Here is a 25,605-nt window from a genome sequence, read left to right as displayed (position 1 = left end):
GGACACACATCTAGGCCTTAGCTGTTAATGATCTTTGTTTTTACTGCCCCCTCTTTAAATCTGGCAAAGCTGAGAATTAGAGAGGTTGTCACACCATTTGGTGGCACGCACACAGGCAGACGCTGCAAACCTGGGATTCAACACTGATCCAGGTGATTCCTGACCACTGTTCCCACAAATCTACACTGACTCCTCAAGCACACACACATTTAACTTTGCACTAAAGTCATCAAAGGACATTTCTGAGTTTTAGCAGGAAAGACGAATTGACTGCAGTCTCATTTCACACCAGGCTATGATAACCTTCGGGGGGAGACTTGACCACCGGGAGCATAAAAGCTCCATTAGTTTTTTTTTTGAACTCAGCTGTTGTTAGACTACACTTGGCTGGACTAAAAGGAAATTTCTTAGTCATGCAGAAGTGGGACTTGTAAACACTTATTAAAGTCCTCAAGAAATGTGGCTGTTAGACTTCCTGAGTTAGTCAGGAGAATTGGATCATGAACACACAAATTAAATCTATTATATAAGGGAATAAAAACCTTAACACTAAACTCCGAATTATGTGGTACATGAACTAAAACTCACTGACAAAATTCACTGAGAGAGCTTATTAAAAAGAGCTTCTGATAAAAATGAAAAAAGAAAAGGAAAAAAAAATAAAAAGAGCTTCTGGGTTACTTTAATACCAAAAGGGGAAAAGATAATCTAATTTGTACTCAGAGTTACTACATGGTGTTTTGGAGAAAATCAAGTTTACAGGTAAGTACCCATCTTAAGCAGTGACACTCACTGAGGGGTGAATTACCTATCCAGTTTGGTACCATGTTTCCTAAAGACAACTATGTGCCCCTTTGGCCTAGAATCCTGAAATGCTGAGGATTAAAGCAGACAGTTTCACACAGTTCTAACCCAGTATGTTACAAACAATCTATACTCTCCATCTAGCCCCAGTCGCTTGTGAAGAAAATCACCCAATGAAGTGTGCCCTCGATGACACTACTCATTCTGCCCCGGGAGCTGAGCCCTCATCCCAGGGCTGGCAAGGTATCCCAAGGGGCAGTGCAGCCACCACCACGAGCCCAGCGGGTGTGCCACACCGCCCACCCCGCTCCATCCAAGCTACGAAGGCCAGCACTCTTGGGGGCCCTGCTCTGGCCAGGGGCACTGCTCTGGCCAGGGGCACTTCTCCACCAGCCTCTTCTCCCGGTCACCGCCGCGATTCTCAGAGACGCCAGGCACCAGAATAGCGCCTCCCCCACCCTTCCGCTGCCACACTCTCCCAAAATTAACTTTTTAGCACAACTGTGATCAGATCACTCCATGACTGCGACACTCAGGGAGTGGGAGGAAGGAGCAGACACAGTGGCAACAAGGAGAAAAACCACAGGCCTGCAAGTCACGGAAGCAAAGAGCGGAGGCAATTCCCCAAAGAGGAATGACCAACATTTAGATGTGGTAAATTTCATGGACAACTAGTTCAAGCCAGCCAGGAATGGAAGCTGTCCATTTACCAACCCTCTTGGATCTGGGACCTCACTCCCCAAAGATGCTAGTTCAGTGAGGTATTAAATATTTTCTTTCTCTAGCTTTATTTCATAATCTTCAACTTCTGTTTCTTTATAAGCTGTCTTCCTCCACAACCACAACCGCCGCCCCAGATCTCCCTGCTGATGGTAGGCTAACGGGAAATCGACTCTTAACTCCAGCAAGGCTGCGGGGACTCCACCTGAACCCAGACGCCTGGTGTGCATCAGACTGAGAGGCCGGGTTGGAAAGGAGGGGAGAGCATTTTGTACCTTTTTAAGACCACCTCACTCCAGGAAAGATACAGCCAAGTGCTTAAAGAAAAAAAAATCTAATGCACATGTTCATTCGCATCTATACGATTTCCTACATAATAGTAAAATAACCCGTTTTTATTACATGCTTTTTTTCCTTTCTTTAATTAAAAAAATTACACTGTGTGACCCAGATGCCTACTGTGGTTAAGGTCCCCTGCAGTGCAAGCTGGGACTCAAGATGCTTAGTCTCTCTCCAATCCTCCTGATGTGATGCTGTCAGGTTCCTTTTCCCAAAGCACACTTTACTGAGCTGACTCAAAATTCTTGCTTCACTGTCCCAGGACGATGTCTAAGGCTCTGGGACAGGGTGGTGGTGGAATTCAAGGACACACACACTTTGGTAGAGCCTAACCTCTCCCAGGGTAATGCGCACGACTTCCCTGTGGGTCCCAGCCACCTTGGGCAACTGGTCTTTTCCCAGAGGATGCCATGTGCATCGCCAGGAGGCTAAGACCTCTCATCCCACACTTCCCACTCTTGTCTCCAGCTACCATCCTCCCTTCCCAGAAGGGTCGACGGAGCTCCTGCACAGCCACTCCTGACCGCCCCAACTCTCAGCTCTAGGACCATCTACACGGTCTTGATGTTGACATTTATTTAAAAACATCAACCTCTGACCATGCCTGGTGAGGACATCTTAAATCTCTTTTGTTGGACCAGTTCTTGAACTGCGTAGGTTCAGTAAGTTTCCAGTTGGTGAAAATAAAAGGTTCCCCAACCTAGCCGAGATAGCTATCGTAACCTGTACTCAGAAAAACACACTGTGTTGTGGCTGGGTATTATAAATCTGGGCACACCGTGAGCTACGTCACTTCCCCCAGAGACATCATGATAGGCTTGCCTTACAGAAAAAATACCGATCCGTATTTCCGATCCCAGCTTTTTTCACATGTACTCTCAAAGTTCTGCAAAAGAGTAGCAGCTACTATGTGATGAGAAATAGTCAACCAAAGAAATACTCTTAGACACATTGCAAATAACAGAAAAGTAGATTAACTCAGCAATCTTGAACTTAATGTGAAAGGAAGTCTTTCAAGAAAGGGAGCTACTGTTTGCTTTTATAAATCAAACAAAAATCGTAAAAAAAAAATCACCTATAAATTTGGGGCTGTATTTTAAACATCTCTTACATACTAGATGAGTAAGGGGGAAAAACAATGGAACTACAGAGAATGAAAATTCTGCTATAAATAAATAAGTACACAAATATGTTAAGAGATCTTTAGGGCTAAATTGTTGCCTTTCTGAAATGGGTATATAAACTAATGTTGGGTTCATAAAACTTGAAGAAACCTATTTCTAAATACGTAGGTAGTAAAAATATAAACTGTTAATGGTGATACTGATAAAGGGGACTAAGGAAAAAGCACTGCTTTTCTTTTATTTTAAAAGAGAGACATGGTTAAAACCTTTGTTATCCATCATTTTTGAATTTCTATGACAGTAAGACTACCATAAAGCTGGTCATAAATTTCTTCCAAAGTGAATTATTTAAAATAAGAGGAGTTAATGCCTGGAAGAACTGAAATAACTTTAACAGTCGTGGAAATGTTTTATTTCACCCAGAGTTCTCATACAAAGAGAACAGACAGTAATGGCAGCAGCAAGAGAAGGGGGACAGTGCTGAGTCACAGAAGTGCCTGCAGCAAACCCCACCAGCCAGCTCTGTAACGGGATGCAGTGCGTACCCTGGAATTCTTACATTTTTGTTTTTTAACAGCACCCTCCTCTGCTTGGGCAACAGTGAAAACTCGAACTTTGGGCCCAGCTTTCCCTGAAAACTAATCTTGGACATTTCATCCAAAAACAACTATCAGGTGCTGGATTCAACTACTGCACTACATTTTTATTATGAGTGAGTTTCCATGGAAATGGATTTTTTTAACATATCAAATAAACATATTTAGAAAAAGCACAATACTCACTGACACCATGAAATTAGACTCGAAGAGCTGGAAGGACCCCGAGAAAGTAGCACCCCCGAGAAAGGACTGCAGCGGTCACTGACGCGGTGCTCTGTTCCAAGCACACCCAGTGGAGGAGGCCACGCTGGTCCAGCGAGAGCCGCGCTGACCGACTGCGGTTCCTCTGTCCGCTCTCCCACGGCCTCGCTGCTACTCAAAGTGTATCGGGAGGAGCGGCGCTGCTGGCTTCCCCCGGGGCTTGTGAGACATGCGGAACCCTGGGCTCGCCCAGACCCGCCTTTCCACGAGACCTCGGAGACGGTCACAGACACAGTGGGGTTTGAAAACACTGGTTTCTCCCCAAGTGAACGGAATACAGCTGGCGATTACCCTTCCACCATTATCTCCCTAAAATAGGTATGAAGCAGTTGCCCTAACCTTCATTTCTTTCAGTGAAAAAACCCAACTTCTCCTCACACAGCCTGTTGCTGGGTTCACATCCATCTTCTGCTGTTTTGGTTCTTTAAAACCTCACTGATCCTCTGACTCTTTTATTACCCCCCTAAGAGACAGAAAGGAAGATGGCCACCACACCACAGCGCTGAGCTAGTAAGCAGCAGCACCTCGGCCCGGAGGAGGAGTCACTACAAAACCTGTGTGTATATATATTTTTTAAACAAACAAGAAGCTCTGGAAATATTCTACCCTTATGAAATTTCAGAAACCCTGCTTTCATCATTTGTAACTTTGATAAAAGTATTTTATAATTTTAGACTAGAGTAACTCGAAAAGGACACAATGTTCAGTCTGCAGTAAGGTCCTCACTGGGGCGCCAACCTGAACTCTCTACATGTGAGCCTCAAGGCCGTATTTCTCCAGTTTAAGCCTTCTCATCTGTTTACCTTCCAGAAAACACTGCCTGATCCTTTAAGTGCACACACTGCCTCTTGTTTAGTCTCCTAACTAGCCCCCTGCCTCAGGGCTCTTCGCCCACCCAACCAGCCAAGCAGCAGGTAGCCCTCAAGGTCACCTGTGTGAGATGTCTGTGCTTCCAGTGCTTTGCTAAAAAACAATGGGACTATGCATGTAACACAACTCTGATGTGTCTCAAGATCAGCTAGGAACTCCCAATGAAAGATTACCAAAATACGCAGGGAAACAGGCCACCATGAGTAAGAGTCAATCACTGGATTTAGAACCACAAGAAATCCATACGTTGGAATTACCGATTCAAGAAATTTAGAAAATAATGATGAATGTAATGTTTAAAGATACACAGACGGAATCGCGAAAATAAGCCAATGATAAGAGACTATGAAAGATGACCAGGCAAACAGAACTTTTAGCCATGAAAAATATAACCAGATTAAACACAGCTGAAGAGACATTTAATGAACTGAAATATAGATATGAATAAATTATCCTGAATGTGGTACAGAGAGATAGGGAGATGGAAAATATACAAATTAAGAATTAAGGAAGGGGGGTAGGGTGTAGCTCAAGCAGTAGACCACATGCTTAGCATGCACGGGGTTCTGGGTTCAATCCCTGGCACCTCCTCCAAAAATAAATAAGTAAACTTAATTACCTCCCACTGCCAAAAAAAAAAAAAATTGAGGGTAGAATTTTTGAAAATCTAATGTAGAAAGTGATGGTATAACATATATCTCACCAGAATCCTAGAAAGAAAGAATAGAGAAAATGGAGGAGGGGCAGTAGATAAAGGCTAAAAATTTCCAGAGCTGATGAAAAACACCAATCCACAGATTAAAAAAGGCACAACATATACCAAATACCAAGCAGTATAAATAAACCCACACCCAGACATGATGCACGGAAACTACAGCACAGCAAATACAAAAATATTTCATGAGCAATTAGAAAAGATTACCTACAAGAGACCAAAGATGATTAGACTGATAATCAGCACCAAAAATATTCAGTCGACCTTGATCACATACAACTTCCTTTTTCAAAAAATTTCTTCAGTGTCTGAATGAAAAAAGGCTGAATTCTTCAGAGTTTGGTATTTAGGACCTTCTATAAATCTATTACTAACCTACTCTTACAGCTAAATCTTCTGATACTGGCTTTTATTTTATTTTTTTTTAACGTGGTGGAATATACATAACATAAAACCACACTGTTCTCTGTTACCCTGAACGCTTCTGTAACCTCCAGCTCTGAGGGCGCTGCTCTGCTAGACGGACTGGCTTCCTGTGTCTCTGCTTCCTGCAGTGATACCCTTTCTTCCAGGCTCTGAAGCTCTCCCCAGTCACCCCAACTGGATGACCTCTTGAAGTATGGTTGATTTCTCTCAGCACTTAAGGCACATAGCACCCCTCATACTACAGCTATCAGTCTACATATTTTATTTCCCGACTAAATTGTAACTTCTTTAAAGTCATGCCCTAAGTCACGCTGATTTTTGGATTCCCCCCACACCCCTGCACTGCCGGCTCAGTTAATGATAAAATGTGAATAGATGACAACTGGTCAGGCACCAACTATTCAAAGGGGAGAGGGGACTTCTGGCCTGGCCTGAGGCAACTCATGGAACTCAGGAACTGCGCTCTGGGCCTCCCGGGTGCCCAGCACTCACCTGTTCTGGCTGGCGAACGGGGCCTGGTCTATCGGCAGGATGCTTTCCGGCCACGGAGCGGTCTGGTTTGGAGGTGCCTGCTGTTGGCTATACTGAGGTCCCCCCATGTTCATCTCTAATTCAGATGGCCCTAAAAAGAGAGAATAGAACAACCCCCACATCTTACAACTTGTAATCAGGGAAGTGTCTGTTTTGGCTACATTATATAAAGTGAAGTATCTGGTTCACAGAAAATGAAAAAGAAGCAATAATAACGAGGTGAAGCTAATGACAGAATTTTGGTTTTTTAAAAAAGGGCAATAAATATTAAGACTAATCAGCCACTTCAGGGACTATCTAGACCAGCTGTCCAAACCTCTTGTAATATCTTACTGATATTTACTGAAATGGAAACTAAAACTGGAAAATGATTATCAATTTATTTAAAAATCACCATAATAAATCCAGTATGTTAGCATAAGCAAGGTTTTTTTCTTCCAGTTTTATTGAGATATAACTGACATGTAGCACTGCACAGGAAGTATAAGGCGCACAGCATGATTTGACTTACATACATCATGAAATGATTAAGTTTAGTGAACAGACACAAATGAAAAAAACGAAATTTTTTTTTCCCTTGTGATGAGAACTCCCAGACTAACTTTCATATGTAACATACAGCAGTGTTCACATTAATCACGTTATATGTTAGGTCCCTAGAAATCGTTTATCTTATAACTGGAAGTCTGAACCTTTTGACTGCCTTCCTCTGATTCCTCCTCCCCACACTTCCCTTCTAATAACTATAAATTTGATCTCTTTTCCAATGACTTTGTTTGCAACACATAAACAAGATTTTTTTTAGTGAACTCTACTGTATGTCCATGAGAGAATGAGAGTGAAAAAGATAAATAATTTTAATCTTACTATGGAAATAGTTTTGGCCTTGCAGACCCCTTAGGGCATGGGGTCCTGGACATACTTTTTTTTTTTCCCCCTGTGATTTATCATAACATTTTGTGTATATTTCCCTGTGCTATACAGTGTAATCTTGTTTATCTATTCTACAATTTTGAAATCCCAGTCTATCCCTTCCCACCCTCCACCCCCCCCGGCAACCACAAGTCTGTATTCTCTGTCCATGAGTCTTTAAATTCCATATATGAGCGATCTCATCTGGACATACTTTTGAGAAGTGCTGGTCTACACTACCTGCTCCGAAACTTAATGGACTGCACTGCAGTTAACCCTTCCACCAGAGTAGAGGAGCAGAAAGGAGGCCCAGGCAACTCAGATGTGCTCTTTCTTAGGAGTTCTTGTTAGGAGTTTAAAGCTAGTGTTTAAGCTAATGACATGAGCTCTTTAACGATTTGACTGTCATTATCTGTAGACCTGTTTACATTTCAACTGTAATTTTCTATTGATTTCACGGCTTTGTTGTTGTTGTTGTTTAACGGTGTTTTTGAGTTTATTTAAAGGATCAGAGAAACTCAGCGACACAATGAAGCTCATAGAGCCTTATTTCGAGCTCAAAAGCCAGGTGCCCTTCAGTGAAGAATGAGGATAAATGAAGTTTCTGGATAGAAGGGATTTATTATTCTGATTTTTAAATGAATGAATCATTAGTTTTAAAACTTCCCAGGTTCTTTTTGCATGGAAACTGGCCATTTTTAGCATTTTTCATGCAAGCCTCAAATTATGTGAATTTATGTTTATGGAACACACATTAGTTCCAAGTAAATTCTCTGTAGAAAGGCAAGATTAATGTCATCTTTCAGAAACAATAAACCAAAATGTGCTGAGCAATTAAACTGGGAAAGAAAACCGATGCTGGGGGGTAGAATCTGTATGATCTTGTCAAAACAATCCTGGCATCTTCCTGTTAGCTTCCTGATTTAGCTCTGACTCATTGTTAGTATCTAAGAATATGAAAAAGTACATAAACATCAACTTATCTGAATTATACTAATGTACACAATAAGAGGAAGGTTAATATGTCAATGATTAAGAAAATGATCTCAAGGTGTGAGTTGCACATACCATTAATTTTTTGTTAATAATGGTTTTACTTTGTGCTGAACACTGGAATTTGACACAACATTGTAAAATGATTATAAATCAATAAAAAATGTAAAAAAAAAAGAATGAAAAAAAAATAATGGTTTTACTGAGATACAATTCACATACCATATAATTAGCCCATTTAGAGTGTATGATTCAGTGGGTGTTAGTGTATCTGCAAAGCTGTACAATCATCACAGTGATCAATTTTAGGACATTTTCATTCCTCCAAAAAAGAAACCCCATGACCATGAGGAGTCACTCCCCAGAACCCCCTCCAGAAACCCAACCCAGGGAAACCACTAATCTACTTTCTTTCCCTCCAGATCTGCCTATTCTGGGTATTATGTACGGATGGTATCACAGAATGTATCAAACCATTAATTTTAATAACACGTGAACTGTATCCAAATAGAATTCCAGTGATCCTTACATTTTGTGAGATGTTCTGTAAGACCCTGCACCTTCAGTGAGGACCTGGGAGAGCTGGCTTTCATAGTCTAGGGCCGTGGCCCAGGAATCTGCATCTTAATGTCCTGAGATGATTCTGAAGACCATGAAGACTTAGAAATCACTGCTGTATCACTGTAATACTTCTTTAAAATATCATCTATACTACATTCACAGTGTTACACTCTAATTCACTCCCCATAAAAGTTGAAATTAGAGAATTTAATGAGAATAAAACATCACAAAGGTAGTGGGTTCCTCATGTAACTGGAAAACCTGCAACTTTATGATTCTATGATCCTACGCAGAGTTCCAGCAAAAGCCTACTTGTGACAGCTTGACACGGGCGATTACCTAAACTGCAAATAGGAGCACGTCTGGACAGAACGTAGGGAGCTGCTCCTCTCCTCTAAGAAAGCATAAAGATGAAGAGCACAGAGCACGGGAACTACCTTACCTATATTCATGACCTGAGGCTGCAGCATCTGTCTTTGGCCAGGCTGGCTGTTGGGTCTCATGGGGATGCTGGCTGTTGGGTTCCGAATCATACCTCCTTGGATCGGCCGGTTCATGGCACTGGTGGTAGCAGCACAGGTGACTCGCACAGCAGAACTCTGTGGTGCCCATTCCCCAGCTGGCATAGTGGGCCGGGCGGCATTACTACCAATCATGCCTGCAGGCAAGCCAGAGAACTGAGAGGTGCAGAGACTGGAAACATAGTCAGCACGTATGAACGCCAGATGCTCTTACTCTGTACACAACAACTGTTCTTAACATACAGCCCGACAGCAAACGCCCTCCCCGGGACAGACGTGGGCCCTTGGCTAAGAAATATGAATTGGCAATTACTACGAAGTTTTTCACAACATGGACTTGCCACTCTTTACAGTTCGGAAAAGCTGTTAAAATTGTTCCCATATGTACTTAGAAACAGGTGCTGTGGCGTGTGGATAACCCCAACTTCCTTCCTCAGGAAGTGAATCACATTAGCTGACATACACGTCAACACTTTACTTTCCAAAAGGGAGGTAAGGCTAAGAGGAACAAGGTAAAAACTGATAATCAATACTCTAATTATAAACCCAATTCACAGAGAATATCCCACGAAGCCTAGGCCAGCCTTTAAATCCGCAAATCCCTCTCAGAGCATGACTACTGGTTAAGCTTCAAAGCTGACCAAGGCAGCCTCGGAAGCAGGGCAAACGACAGGGTCTCTCCACTCCAGTTCTTTATGGCCAAGGCCAGGGAGCTCCCAGCACCTCGGTGAACCTGGACCACCGCATTCCTGATGGCAGAGATCTAGGGCGGGGTGCGGCAGACTTGTGAAAATCCTTCTACACTTGAGACAGTAACAGCTGTTCGACCACACGGACCAGGGAGAAAAGCACAGCACTGCCGGGCAGATCACATGTTTGCTCTCTCTCGTCGGGCCCCTCCCAGGGAGGCTGGCACTGGCCAAACATTGCTAAGCCCTGATATCCTAAAGGGGAACGACCCCAGGGGAGTCAAAGTGTTCAGTGATGGATGTGTGAAAGTTCCACTTTCAAATGCGTGGCTTGTTTTCATTTATTTTAATTACGATAAACAACTGAAAACAGGGTTTATTTAAGAAATGGAGAGAACATGTATTGTGGGTGGGTTTTCATTGGTAAAATGAGAATGCGCTACATTAGGATGATTGAGAGTGAAGGGTAATTAATTAGACTGAACAAGTTAGAACAGTATTATATTAATACATATTTAAAAAATCATTTTAAGGCTAGATTTGAACTATACTAAGATACGGGAGAAAAGGCATTTTATTTTTCAAAAACATCTATTACCTAATTAATATGACAAAATTATAGAAGTCTAGGAACAAGGGAAAATCATCCATAATTCAAAAACATTAATGCAATTATAACCAGGGTAGTCTCTTTCGGGTTTTTTCTTTTTGCAACAAAGCACAGGCATTGTACGATCTTCACAGCCTGGATGCCAGTCATCTCCAGGCTGCCCAGATTTGAATACAGGTCCATCCCCAAATTCCTAGATTCCGACCTGACCCAGATCTTTTTGCATTCCACCAACTGGGAGCCACCTTTAATAAATCACTGGCTCCTTTTCTCTTATAAAATTTCACAAATTAATATTTTAATCATATAAAAACAGTACTTTTTTCTTTTAAAAAATGATATAAAAATTGTTGAGTGAATCAACTATTTTCATACAACATAGTTCATACTTCCCATGAATTGCTTACCAACAATATAAAGTTAAAAAAAATCCATCTTTTCCTCTTAAATTGAACTCTCAGTTTCAGTTAACTATCCCAATGGCAATGTGCATACAGGGATTAGATACTAAGCTAAAAAAAATACCAAGAATTAAAACCCACGAGTGTAAGTTCTTTTTATAACACCTGTTTCTTTCAACATCTTTGTCTCCATCACCTCATTTTGACAAAGGAAGAAAGCTGTAAACCGTGAGAAGTTCATTAAAAAACTTAGCATCCTGCTGTATCTGTGATAAACAGATATTACAGGGTACAGGACGCAGTGGTAATAGCAACTAATGCTGCCGCAATGATTTCTAACCTGCAGTGGCTGGAGGACTGGGAACACGGCAGCTGCCAGGGCAGAGGCTACCACTTAGGAATATGCAAATTGGCAGACACCTTAAGTCATTACGGGTCAAGATCCTAACCAGATCACAGGCAAATTCATACATCTTCAAAAATGGAGCCCCTGGATTAGTAACTATTATGCCAGGCGTATTACCATTTAAAGTTCTTTATTTTTAATTAGTATTTTTCAGAATGAGAATCGTTATCACTGATGAGCATAACAGGTTGGCTGCATTTTGAACTTTCATTCTGAAATTCGCTAAATACAAACTATCGATTAAGAGGAAGTTTGGGGGTTATCAGTAGATTACCACGAGAAGCCAGCGACCACCAAATTATCTTACACGTACTGCTACAATGTCTAGAATAGTAACTGGAATAGACGTGAAATAAATCTACGCTACAGGATTAATGATTAGAAACCTTGTAAAAGTAACAAGCACAGAACAAAACGGTCAGCTTACTGGAATGTTTTCCACTGCCTCTCACGGTGAAAACTGGCCGAATTTTCTTACATTCAAATGTTAGTTCCTAACGTTAAAAAATTCACTTGAAGAATCCTACTAGTTTGATGTGGATGAAATACATCAACAGTTAAATAACCCACCAATAAAGTTAACAGTGCATTTGAGCCCTTACCTGTACTACTGTTCCCTAAGTTTCCTTGGTTTCCTATCATCCCTTGATTACCCATCATTCCTGGCTGAGGTATCACTGAGTAGGGACTATTGTTTCTGATTGGTGGGAAAGGTCCAGCACCAGTTGGGCTTTGCAATGTGATGTCAAGTGGTAAATTCTGGTTTGGCAATAACCTGCCCAGTTGCCCTGGTCGTGGGTTATTAAAAGCTAAGGAGAAAACAAATGAAAATTGAAGGTTAATATAGGATAATGGAAAAGAATAGTAACAGAAGTAGTGTTTAGAGAAAATGTCATTTGTAATATAATAAAGCTATGCAGTCAGGGACCAATTGCCTACATAAAAGACAAATTCACAGACGAAAAACGTATGTGGCACCAAAATACAGACTCACAATCTAATCGACAGTCTCTTATTCTTGACAGCCTTGCAAAACAAAAAAGGGAAAAAAAAGAGAACATGTCTATCACTTACCATAAATTTTTCTCCAATACTTACTTCTAATATTCAATTCTATTTGCTAAGTAAACTACTAATGTTTTTTCCCACATGTTATATTATTTGAACTTTGGAATATTGCTTTGTCAGAGCTGTGAAGCCATAAACATTTCCCACATATAGCACCAAATGCAGACATACATGTGGTTTGGACATGAGAATATCATTTTCTTAACAGGACTTTCCTAAGGCTAGAGTTAGGCTAAACATGTCTACTCTCATTGGAATTTAAAATCCTTAAGTGTGAACTCTGGTACCTGAAGTCAGTATTAAAGCTTTAGGGCCCTGTTTCATCTTCTCAACAGAGCTTCTTACAGTTTCAGACACACATTTACATTTGAAATAATTCCTAGGGTTGGTTCACAGGAATGTCTAGTGTGTAGGTACTACACCAGGGCACCATACTATCACACAGACAACCAGTAATTTGACAATTGTTTTAAAAGTACAAAGATACAGTTAATTACAATTCATAGAGCTAATGTATCAAATAATATCAAGTACTTTATTTTCCCTAAATTATAGGAGCACAGTACGAAACAGAATATTTACTCCTAACGATCAATCAAAGAAATGAAATATTTAGAAGACTTAGGGTTTGGAATACAAAATTATGTACATGCTTAATCATGACTTCCTCAGTTTAGTTACCTGGTTACCGCTCACTTGTCTGAATACAATCGGGAGGTACAGACGGAGGAACAACCATGCGTTCCCACGCAGCCTTCCATTAACTCCTCTGCGTAATGAGCATAAACTGGCTAGTGTGTTTCTTACTCACTTCTGAGCTTTCTGACTTTGTGATCTCTCATGGGCCATAAGTAACCCTCAAATTCCTAAGAAATAGGCAGGTTTTGACAGATAGCAAATAAAAACTCTGTTTTGTTTTACTTTTTTTCTGAATGATCAGGAATCGTGAGAAAGGATCTATTAACTGAAGATATTTTGTGACTTGGCTGATGGTTGCCATTTCTGATTTGAGAACAGATGCTAAGCTTTGGGTCAAACTGTATTTTAAGAGGGGAAAATCATTCTGTTCACCAATTTAACACTAAAGAGGTTCTCTGTCTTTCTACAAATTATGTCCCTGGCACAGGAAACATTATTTTCTTCCACTCAAAAGCAGTGGACACCTTTAACTACCCAGTTTTGTAAACTAAGTGTCCACAATGAAGAAAGACTTCATCTTCAACTCACAAATATATAAAATAAAAATAATAAAAGAAGCGATAAAAAATGTATTTTATAAAAGTCTACGGTCTTCCAGCTTTATATCACACTAATGAAACCTAAAATGCACTTAGAAAACATTTTATGATAAAGTTCCATGTGAAATTGATACCTGTATGAGAATTCCTAAGGGGCAGGACAAGTTATTTTTGATGTGTGTGTGTGTAGCCCTTTCATGTGTAATGATTAAATATTTTGGTAAGAATATTTTTAGTTCCTAAAAAGTCAGCATAACTTTCTAAGTTTCTGTATTGTAAGTATTCAGTCACATATTTAGCCACACAAAAATCTATTTTAAACTCCATTTGTGAAGGCAGTTAACTGAAATGAAGGGAAACATGACAATCATCTGAAGAACCTTATCTATGCAGGTCTGTCTGACTCCGCGTTGATGAAATTAACCACCAGACTGTGTGCAGGAGGGCCACATTCCCTAGAATCCATTCTCCATACTGCCTAGAAGGGCCAGGACAGTAGATGGTGCTATTTGACCATAAAAACCTTGAAGTGACTAAGCTGTTTGCATCAGATTTTAGTAATCCCTGTTTCTGATGGTGATTACATGGGAATTTCTTGCCATAACCACCAATATCTCATACTCACTGCTCTGTGAAATTCGCAGTGCTGTTTTCTGGGCTCCGACAGGTGTAACCGGGCTGTTCTCGGCTGTGAGTTGCATGAGGTCATTGATGATGGCTTGCTTGTCCACTGATCCGGCGGGGGCGCCTGGCCTCGTGTCTGGGAAAAGCTGTGGTAACTGACTATTCTGCAAATCATCCAAAATCTCCTCCAAGTTGTCCAGCTCACTGCCAGGCTGCGGTTAACAAACAGAGGAGTTTATCCAGTCCTATGCAAAGAGTGGGCGCAGCAGGCCCGTTTGCAATTACAGACCTACCCCGTATGATGTAAGGCACCAGAGCCAAATAAAAGACGCAGACCCACGGGGACGCAGGCCTAACTGATCATTTTTTAAAAAAAACTAAATAGACAAAGGACAAATAATTAGCTCTTGGTCCTCAATTTCCTCATCTGTAAAAACAGAGAGGACTGATTTAGAGAGGAAGCCCTCCCCCAGCACTGTGACTCACTGGCAATTTATAAATAACCCTTTATTTTCTGCTAATAATTCAATTATTCACGAGTATGTGTATTTCTAATTAGCCGTAAGGGTACTATGACTTACAGCCCAGGTCCAGGTTTTGTGGCTAACTTTCCCGAATAAATAACAACAAAAACCCAGCAGAAAATATGACCCAAATTTATACTAAATCAGTATTTAGTAAATGATCATTTCCTTTTAGAAAGAACTTTGTTTTTTGTTTTTGTTTTTTAAGAGCAAGGGGTAAAATGCATGGTGAGCCTGAAGTAACCCTGAATAGCTCGGCACTGCCTTTTCCATTTGAGTGTTTTTTCCCCGCTTACACTTTCAGTTTCGAATGACACTGGCTTTCTCAGTCACTCCCCAGTTCAGGTGACAAGCGCAGAGAAGTAGCATAACAACAGGTTGTCCCCAAGCACAGCATCTACTACTAATGTGACTTTACAGAAGCCATAGAAATGTTTCTTACGGCTTTTTCCGGTATTAAAATAATTTCATTTCAATTACCAACATTAAAACAAGGTACGTTATTACCATTTCATACGCAGCGCTTTTCTTCCAGAGAGCTCAACTGAATTTATGTTCTTTTAAGTAGAACCTACCTACGTGCCAAGTACTTAAAAATCAGACAGCACAACCACACAAGAAAATGGCTAAGTTAAATGCCAGGACAACTTTCCGGTGAAGAGAGCGGTAAGAACGATTCTCTTGATGTGTAGGTGGAAAAACACACAAGTTAGGCAATTTCCCCAAAGTCACTGGATGGACTTTGAATTCTTGACCATGACTAACACTTTTGTCTACACTGGCAATTCACATGAAATCATTTACATCTGGTGGGAGGTATACTTAAAGCAGAACGGCTCACAGTTTTATCCTACACCCAAGGAGCTGGATTTACTAAGGTTTTTGCAATTTATCGCAAATGTAATATCTACACAGGAAGTCTTTTGACTGGACATATTTCTCAAGTTAGAAAGGATAAAATGAAGTGATATTTTATCTGATTCTACTCATAGCCAACTAACTTAGCAAGAACTTGGAGAGCCATTTTCCAGGGAATTCCTATCACATTGTTAGGAGCAACTACAAGACCATTTTCTAGTTAATTTAGCTACCCGTTTCTGACAAAAGAGGGAGGGATCAAATCTGGGAGAGAGACATCTTAGGCAAGGGTTAGGTTCCAGTTAGCACCCTAAAACATAGACAGACACAGACAAAATGATCCTGAGAACAGCTCAGGAGAGAGCCTTCCTGAATGCCCCCTCCAAGGGCAACACAGCCAGCTTTCCCTCCAGGATGGAAGCACATCCCTGCTTCTTTGGCTGAGTCCAAAATGATGAAGTTTACATGGGGGTCACGCTGCACTTAAAAACCTGAGCTGCAGCCTTGCACTGCTGGAGCTTCATGGGAACCAAAACCCAGTCCCATCTCGTCCTCACTGCATGATCAGTCCGCTAGGGCCCGAGCGCTCTGGGGTCAACGGTGGGCAAGACTGCTCACACTACTGAGCCATTTAGTATCCACCTCTTTACTTTCTGAATGTGTATGGACGATTCTGTGCAAGTTAAATGTATGCGTAAAGTCACACTGCAAATCTGCCGTTACCATGTTTTGCTGAATACGTATGGTGCAAACATCAGTGCCAACGTTTACTGCCCTCCAAGGACAGGGCCTGGGACACAGAAATGGACACTTAGTCAACCCGATGAGTTCCTTTAACCATGTTAACCTGTAATTTAAAAAAACTTCCCAGAATCAACTCAGTTTGTCACAGAAATTCCTATAGTTTCTCAGAAAAAAGTTTCATACACATTTGATAAATATCCTTATAGTTGTGTCATGAAAACAGCTACAGAGGTTAAGAAAGAGGTTCTAATAAACTGTGAAGTTTATCGCTGTCCTAGGAAACCAGCCTTCCCTAGTACTAACGCTGTCTCAGGTAGAGTATTTTGAAACATGGACCTTGAAATTCATCGCGTGTGGAGGGGTGAGAAGGGTGCGCTATAAGCTGTTTCTTAAGAAAGCTTTGCAGAACGCCTTGAATCCAAAATAAATAAATAGGTTCATATAAACAATAATAAAGCATATTATTTTCTTCAGTGGAGGCTCTTATATTTACTCCCAATCCCAGACGTGTGTAAAGAAAGCTCTTACAATACAGATTAACAGTCTGGCCTAGACTCCCACCTCTCCTTCTTTCACTCTTTTCACACAAATTAAATTATACTTTAAACCATCTTGAATGGTTTGAAAAACACTGAAAAACTTGAAAAACAACTATGATAGTTTCAAAGAGTTCTAATGATAGGATTCACAAGTCTCACTTTGTGATCTACTCTCACGTCTAACATAAGGAATTTAAAATAAACCTAAAGTTACTCTATATATACAAATATATATTAAAATATATTTAGATGGTTTAAATCAATTTATTGGTTCTTTACTTCAAATAATTAGATCATATAAAATCCATGACTTTCCTTGGTTGATTTTTATTTTTCAAAAGCATGTATTAAAACTGACTTTCAAATTTTAACCTTTATCATTTTAAGAGTTGACCAAATTCAACTGTGGATCAGTCTAGCTTTGACAGGTAACTAAACACTTACTTATCTGAAGAAAGCCATACAGGAACTTCTTGGTGTACTATATTCAGACGGAATTGGTTCTTTGGAGACCCATAACTATGAACGCTATTTGAATTCATTCAGTTTTTCAGAAAAAGGCATTGTGAGATAATGCATTTCCCCACTAGAGATAATATGGCTTTGCTTGTGTTCATTTCTGGTCCATTTTTGCAGTACACATGTAAATTTATCCAGTGGTCTTAAATTTTACCTTAAATGTTCTTCAAGGAGAGTATCTATATGCCTTTGGTTGTCTAGCAATAAAATTTGACGACTATGGTATTTTCTTCTGCAGTTCATGTAAGTTCTGAAAGAGCTGGATTTGATCACACTAAGTTTCTGATCAAACATTCTACTCCTAAATTTTTGTAAGCTTTAATTCTCATCACAAGTTCTTCGAGTTCCTATCCACTTTGTTAGGCATGATTTCTTCACAAGACAAAAAGATTAATGCCTTCCTTTCAAATGCTTTGCCAAGATACTTCAAAGTTTTGCTTAGGCATCTATTCGAATGCTCAAATTAGCCACATCAATTTGAATAGTTGGTTTAAACTATTTCAGGCAGAAAATGAGTCAGAAAGATTTTTGTAAAAGTTCTACAAAATGCAAATTGAACTTGATTTCTGTAATTTTTCATTTTTCTGGTTTTATGAATTTTTCATGTGTCAAATCATTTTGTTCTCTGAAGGAAATATAAAGAACATATGCATGTATTCTAATAAATTACAAAACAGCGTTTCAAAATTTTAAAAGAGAAAGTATGATTTTACCACATCTGCCTAACATAAAATTGTTTTAAAAAATGATAACAATTCTACCTCATTCGGAGGGAAAAATCTCAGGACACTACCAGTTTAAAATATGGCTTGCTTTTCTAATGGAGCCAAATAACAAGGAATTCTTTTTAGACTACTTCTAAACGCTCACCATAAGTGGCTCAGTAGTATTAAGAAAAGAACTAAGAGTATCATTTTAGTTAGCATCATTTACACATGCTCCATTGTATAAAAACATAACTTACAGGTTGGTAAACATTGGACCTTTTTCTGCCCTTGTTTTCCTGCTGGTTGTGAAACACTGTAGAAACAAATGCTGTTCAAATACTCTACCCAGTGAAGAATGCTATTTTAGGTATAACAGCACCATCGAATTACTTCCTGCCCTTAATAAGTCAGTGATAGGTCAAACACACACTCCGTTAATGGCTCTTCTCTGAATCAAAGTAACAAGACTCTGCAATTCACGCTCGTTAAAAGTTTATCTGACTAAAAATGTGTTCCCTTGAAAGGAAACGAAAGGAAAGTCTTCAGTAAACAAGTATGGGGGTTGGTAGGAGATCCAATCAATCTGTACTTGGAGGTAAAAGAATCCCTGCTTTTTTCTTTAAGTAACATTCTAACTTTGATCTAAATTTAGGTAACATGCTTCCTGTGGTAACCTTCTTTTCAAGTTGCAATGTTTTTGATGTTAAAATTGCTCTGCAGCAGTATTTTTTTGGTGGAGTTTTAAATGGGAATGGATGGAGGATAAAACCAGGGACTGGGTTTCATTAAGAAAAAACTGTGTGTGTTTGTGTGTGTGAGAGAGAGAGAGAGAGAGGGAGATGGTTCCCCCCTTAAGTAACAGATCTGTGCTGATCACACTCTAGGCTTTGTGTTCCCAAGGTGAGGCAATTTAGACCAGAAAAATGTTTCTTTTAAACACCAATTAGAAACTGCAGGTGGCTCAAGGACTTTAAAAAGAAAAAGAAAAACCCCCAAACTTTTTTGTCAGTTTCTTGTATGAAATTAGTATAATCATACATCTAAATATGGAAATGCCAAACAGCATCCCCTTTCCCTGACCCTGTCAGTCCCGAGGGCCTCAGGCCTGGGATAGAAGTACATTCTGTTTATGGAGGGAGGGGCCAGCCACTCAGCTGCCAAGCTAAGGTGGACCTCATGAGTCACCATCTTGCCCTCCAGCATGCGTCAGGAGACCTGAGTGACAGTGTCACTTGGAACTGCCACTAGCTCTGGGTATTTCAATCTACTAAACCTCAAAAGGTGACAATGTCCACAGCTGTCAATATGGTTTTACACTACATCCTACCCAAGATATTGTTATTAACTGTCTGCTGAGCTCCCAGCTTCCTCCGTCCAGTGATCTTAACAGCATTACAGAATAGCAGTCACACGGAACTCCACACTCACATCCAAGTTTAAGGATTAAGCATCAAAGATGTTTACATAACTACACCGTGTTCGGGCACAAAGGCCTGAAGCCTCCTATCTGCCTCACAGGAGTGGAAGCAGCTGTCCAGATCGCAAAGTGAAAGAAAGACAGGAAGCTGCGTGCCCAGGACCTGGAAGGAGCCCGGCCTCAGAGCACACCCGGCCTCGCCCCCATCAGTGCTCTCCATCCTGGGGCCGCCCCAGTGGCCTCTGCCCAGGAGGTCCAAGGTTACCCTAAGTGGTGCTGCTCTCCCCTCTCCCATCCACACTATGTCCCTGAAGACAGCCACAGCTAAAATGCTCACTTGCAACAGAAGTGCCGAGGACAAGTCAGCAAACAATTTTAAGCAGAAAGGGCCATGCTGTGCCTTCACTTCTTAAGGCAGCGCTCAGGGGCTGTGGAGTTGATGGAGCCCTGGATCGTTAAGCTGGCCGGTCGTCGATTTACCAGGAACTGCCTTGTGCCAAGCCATTACTGTCAGCAATAACTCAATTTTTTTTTTTTTAAAGAGGTACTGGGAATTGAACCCAGGACCTTGGGCATGCTAACCATGTACTCTACCACTGAGCTATACCCTCCCCCAATAACATTTTTTTTTTAAAGAAAGAAAAATATTAAACGGTTGCATTTCTCTGTGACGTCACTAATTCCTTATAGAGTGTCATCTAGAATGATTCTGAGTATTATTTTAACAACCTTGGATTTTTTTCAAGAAATTAATTTTTCAGATGAGAACATAATGTGACCTGTTATTTCAGTTCTGTGTTTATATGTGATGGCTCAGATATACCAACTTGACCTCACCTTTCCTACTATCCATTTCTCCTTAGATACTTCTTATACTGATGGTCTACAAAATTCTTTAGCATTAATCAGAAGTTTTGGTTGCGAATAAAGACAGAGTGATCTTCATTTGGTTTGAAAACCAGTCAGACTGATCTTAAAAAGAGAGGAAGGTGAATAAGAAATAATTTAATTAAGCCTCTCCCGACAAAGCCCAGTTTCAAGGAAGTGATTATCTCCAATTTAGGTAACTTCTAATAACAGGACTCAGAAAGCCACAGCTGGCCTGCCGGCTAAGTCCTGCCCACCACCTGTTTCTGCATGGCCCACGAGCTAAGAATGGATTTATATTTTTTAATAGTTGAAAATAAAAATCAAAAGAAGGGTATTTTGTGACACACGAAACTTGTATCAAATTCAAATATCAGTGCCTGTGGATAAATCTGATAGGGACAGAGCACACTCGTTTGCTTCTGCAATGTCTAGGGCAGTTTTCATGCTGCAGTGACAGAACTGACCATCTGTGGCAGAGGCCACGTGGCCTGCAAGGCCTAAAATATTACCCTTTGGCCCTTTACAGAATAAAAGTCAGCGTCCCCAGCTCTAGAACCGTGTCCCTCTTCACTGGACATTTGGAACATGCAGCTCCAGCGGGAATCAACTCTCTTTCAAACCAAGAACGGGAGAGAAGGCTTATTTTTATCGAGTCACCTGAGGCCTCAGAATGCCCCTGTGGAGAAAATCCCTGACGGACACGGATTAGTACACTGGGCAGGACCCATGACCAAACTTACCTGCTCACTCGGCTCAAAGCTCATCTCCTCCTTTTCAGTTTTCATAGCTATTAATTTTGTGTTACTGGCAGGGTCTGTCTTACTGTCCAGTCGCTCAAGTTTGGGGGTTATTTCTGGTAAACCAATATCTTTAGTATCATCTTTATCGAGCAAATAGCGAAGTAGTGCATTCTCTTTCTTCTTGGGGCTCACTGGCTCCTGTTTAATAGTCACCTCGGAACCAGGAGCCGTGCTGGTGGCCTCCTGGTTCAGCTCTTTGCCCGTGGCCTCTGCTGTTAACTTGGCCAGGTCCACGGGGGAACTGCTGTCCTGCAAGAGTCTGTGCAAAATCTTATGCTTCTCCTTGAGCGAGGTTCCGTGCGTCGACCCAGAACCAGGCAAGCTGCCTGCGGAGTCCTTGTTTGCGTCCGACAAGGAGCTGGACAAGGGCGAGGGCTCCATCTGGTCCGATTTGGTGGTCAACAGCTGCAGGAGCTTGGTCTGTCCCTTGCCGTCGTGCAGCCTGCTCTGGCCGTCGGGCCTCTCGCTGCTCACGGCCGGGGCCAGGCTGGGCTCGCTCGCTTCCTTCTGCTCCCCGGCGTGGCAGCTGCTCTCGGCCTGTCCGGCTGCGCCTTCCGATGGCTCCCCGTAAAGTCCAAAACAGTCTTTGGAGTCTAAACTTCCCATCTTGCTGAGTGGGGGAGGGTTCATATGAACCGGGGAGTTCTGCAAATTGCCCATTTTCAGGTCCGGCGAAGCCAACGACGACCCCAGGGAGACCCCGTGCCCCTCGCTGAGGGCCTGGAGCGCGTTGAGGGAGCTGTTGGTGTAGCTATGGCTGTTTCCTGTGCTGCTGCAAACTCCCACGGGGGAATGCAAGCTTCCCGCAGGGGAGAACTGGCTGGGGGGGACCCGCGGGCTCCCAGCCACTCCAGGGCTCATGCGATGCCTCGGCGAGAGCATGGAGTTGGGCTGCCCGGGATTCATGCCAGGGCTGCTCTGTGAGGGGCTGTTCATTTTTAGTGCATAGTTGCTACCCTGAGGAGTGGCCGCCTGCATGCTCGACACGTGGTTCATTCCCCCAGAACCACCAAACCTGCCCATGGGCATGCCCATCTGTTCCTTTGGGCCGTTTATGGGGAAATTCATATTGCTGCCTAGGCTCATGTCCTGACCTGGGTTCCCACTGCACAGGGCCTGATGGGCAGGGCTGCTAGAGCTAATTGGATTCAATGGCTTCCCCAGCGCTTGTCCAGTCAGATCCGGATTCATCACACACACGTTCTGCTCTCTGCAGGATGAGGAAAGAAACACAAGATAAAAGGAAGAATGCTTAGCAAGTTGTTATTAACTTTAACAAACGAGATCGCCTCATTAAAAGAAGAGACTACATGTAAAGGAAAGATAACACTCTGATGAAGCAATCTGCAGTGACAGACAAGACTGAACGTGCATCGTTTTGGACCAAGAGGGGTGTTTTTCAGTCAACTCATTAAGATGTTTGTAGTTTTACAGACAGGGCTGTGTTTAAATTTGACTACTACCATATTGAGATCGTAGCTGCTAGACAAGACATTAGAAGGGTTCCAATTACATAATACATCTTTCTCATTAAACGGTTATCATGAGAACTTGTACCGTCTTAAAGAAAACAACCCAAACAAGTATAGCTGTCTTCAGTTATTTGCCGGAGATGACAGTTCCTGACAAAAGACACACCTGTGAGCCTGGAGCGCTGATGTGTCCGCTTGGCTCAAGACAAATAGGAAAATTAGGCAGAAAAAACTTGCCCCTAACTATTTGAAACTCTGCAAGATTTACAGCCAATAAAGTTACCAAAACTGTTTAGAGTTAGATAACCTGTCTAACAGATCGCCCCACCCAGGTCCCCCTGAAAGGTGATGCAAGGGCCTCTAATCTAAGTCAGACAACATGGGAGGGACGCTCGGGCTGCCCTGGGTCTGCCATCCTGCTCTCCGCTCGCAGACAACTCCTCTCCACTCCCGCACGCATGACTAAAAGCAGCTTTTCTGAGCTGGATGATTTTCCAGGCCTTGTGAGCTTTAATTTACAGCCTGGCAGTCACTTGTGAGTTACCAAATGTGTTCACAAATCCAAACAAAACAGGCTTCACAAATTGTCAGACGTCAGCTTTCAGTTAGAGGGGGTGAAATCTGGCACATCTGTCTGTAATCACTTTCAAATTGTTTCAGTTTGAGGTCAGATTTATTAATAGTTGGCATACAGGGATGCTTGACTTTTTAATTCCTAAATAAGAAAGTCAATAATTGAGAAATGTAATAAAAGGCGACTCTTTAACCAGAGCAACTTCATGTATCTTTGGACAGTACCTCATGAAGTTTCATGTAGACACACATAAGTATTTATATAAATTGAAACATAATCATTTCCCTAAATTTGTGCTCTAAAACAATATGGCTTATGACATTTACTTTTTTAATTTTCAAAAATTTTTATTATTTTTCCTTTTTTATTGAAGTATATAGTCAGTTTACAATGTGTCAATTTCTGCTGTACAGCATAATGTTTCAGTCATACATATGCATACATATATTCGTTTTCATATTCTTTTTCATTATAGATTAGACATTTACTTAAAAGTCAACACTCAATTTTCCTTACTTTTATTTTTTTATGGAAATGTTAACCTTCAATTTAAAGTCTAATGTCAAAAAGTTGATTTAAACCTGAGAATAACAACCTCAAATACTCCTTCTAAGTATATATATATTTGAAAGTTTTAGATTTAAACACAAAGTAGTAGAAATCATTCTAATGGCTAATATCCCTGCCCTGCATGTGCCACATCTGAGAAGTGATCCATTTTCCTTCTCTGATATAACAGGCAGTCATGTCAGAGCAAAGTGCTAGCCTGTGTTCTTCTAGCTGGGTTTTAAAATTCATTAGTATTAAGGCTAAAATTCAAAGTGTAGCCCCAACTTTGAATGTCAGTATCATGAGCAGTCTTTTAGCCAACAGTTAATGACAATTACATTTTAATTTAATTTTACATTTTTACATGCCTGGGGTTGGTCAACAGAAATGTCTAGCCAAACTGAAAAGCCGTAGGATGACTTGTTGCTTTTGTAACCTTCCCTCCTAACCTGGGCAGGGGAGGCAGCTTCCCGGAAGGAGGACCGCCTACCTGTGCAGCATGTGTAACGATATCACGAGCTGAGGCTCGTTAGTCGTCTGGGAGCGGATGAGCTTGCTCTTCGTCTGCGCGGCCACAAGAGTGCCGTCAGACAAGGAGAAACGGTAGATCTGACTGAATGCCAGCCCTTGTCTCAGCACTGCAGGCAAGGAGACAACGCATGTTTAGAAACAAAATCGGGGCGGGGGAGGACAAGACATAATAACAGTAAAAAACACCATTAAGTTTAGTATTTCCCTATCAGCAAGTTAAACCGAGTTGTAAGTAATATTTCACGATATTAGAACACTATAAATTTTTAAAAGCACATTTATCTTTCACTCAAAATACCAATAAATTCAATATATTGAGTTTCTTCCCCAGCTGAAGCTTGGACCCTCAAATTATGATCTTTTAAAAATCTTCAGTATCATGGCAAAACAGTGTAACCAATTTATTAGCTCAAAATGAGCTTTACAATGCTTTGTTTAAAATGTGAGAAAACAATACAATGATACCTCTAAAGTGTACAAGGTGCCTTTAATTTCTCTTTAAACTAATAAAAGTATTACAGTAAAACTTAGATGACATTGAATATATCCTTCAAATATTCATCTTGAAGTTACGTACTGTTCAATCCATCATTCCACACTACTATTCCCCATTCCTCAGTGTATAAGAAATTTCTGTGGTTAGAACAACAGGAAGCAAAAGATAAAAACAATCAGAAGAATCTTTTCAGAGAAAAAAAAGCTGAATAGAAAACTGAAATAATGAAAGTACAGATCTTCGTGACATGAAATTGGTTTAACATCTGGATAAAGAATCAGGTGTTTCCATTTTCAAGACTACAGTAGAAAGGATAACAAATCAGCTAGGTTAAAACAATTTCTCTTAAAATTTCAGACTTCTCTTTTAAAAGAAAACTTTTAAAATGGTCAAATATTGCATTTTAAAAAAGAACATTTTGGTTCAGAAAAAAAGTAGCCATATGGTTTAGTTACCTCCTAAACCATTTTAAGAAGACTACCACATTTTACCACAAAATCCCCAGAATAAATTTTGTGGGTTGAATAGTTGGTCGCAAAGTGACCACGCACATTCATCATTCTACAAAATTGCCACAAATGAGAGAGAGAGAG

General features: G+C 41.0%; 1 protein-coding gene across 18 annotated transcripts in view; it reads right to left on the bottom strand.

The window, feature by feature from the left end:
- NCOA2 (nuclear receptor coactivator 2) overlaps positions 1-25,605 on the bottom strand; it is a 234,538-nt gene that overhangs the window by 18,829 nt on the left and 190,104 nt on the right. For 16 of the 18 annotated variants that reach the window (XM_072951833.1, XM_072951828.1, XM_031692238.2 and 13 more), the window contains 6 exons: positions 24,476-24,623; positions 21,331-22,600; positions 14,414-14,624; positions 12,085-12,291; positions 9,298-9,513; positions 6,351-6,480 (listed from right to left, as the gene is read on the bottom strand). In XM_072951833.1, coding sequence (XP_072807934.1) covers positions 6,351-6,480; positions 9,298-9,513; positions 12,085-12,291; positions 14,414-14,624; positions 21,331-22,600; positions 24,476-24,623 — 2,182 coding nt within the window. The remainder of the gene's footprint in view (positions 1-6,350; positions 6,481-9,297; positions 9,514-12,084; positions 12,292-14,413; positions 14,625-21,330; positions 22,601-24,475; positions 24,624-25,605) is intronic. The other 2 variants (XM_072951834.1, XM_006203168.4) reach the window with 1 other exon arrangement.

Source organism: Vicugna pacos, chromosome 29, assembly GCF_048564905.1.
Source record: "Vicugna pacos chromosome 29, VicPac4, whole genome shotgun sequence".
NCBI lineage: Eukaryota > Metazoa > Chordata > Mammalia > Artiodactyla > Camelidae > Vicugna > Vicugna pacos.
Note: the sequence above shows the minus strand (reverse complement) of the source record. Positions and strands in the feature narration are given on the sequence as shown.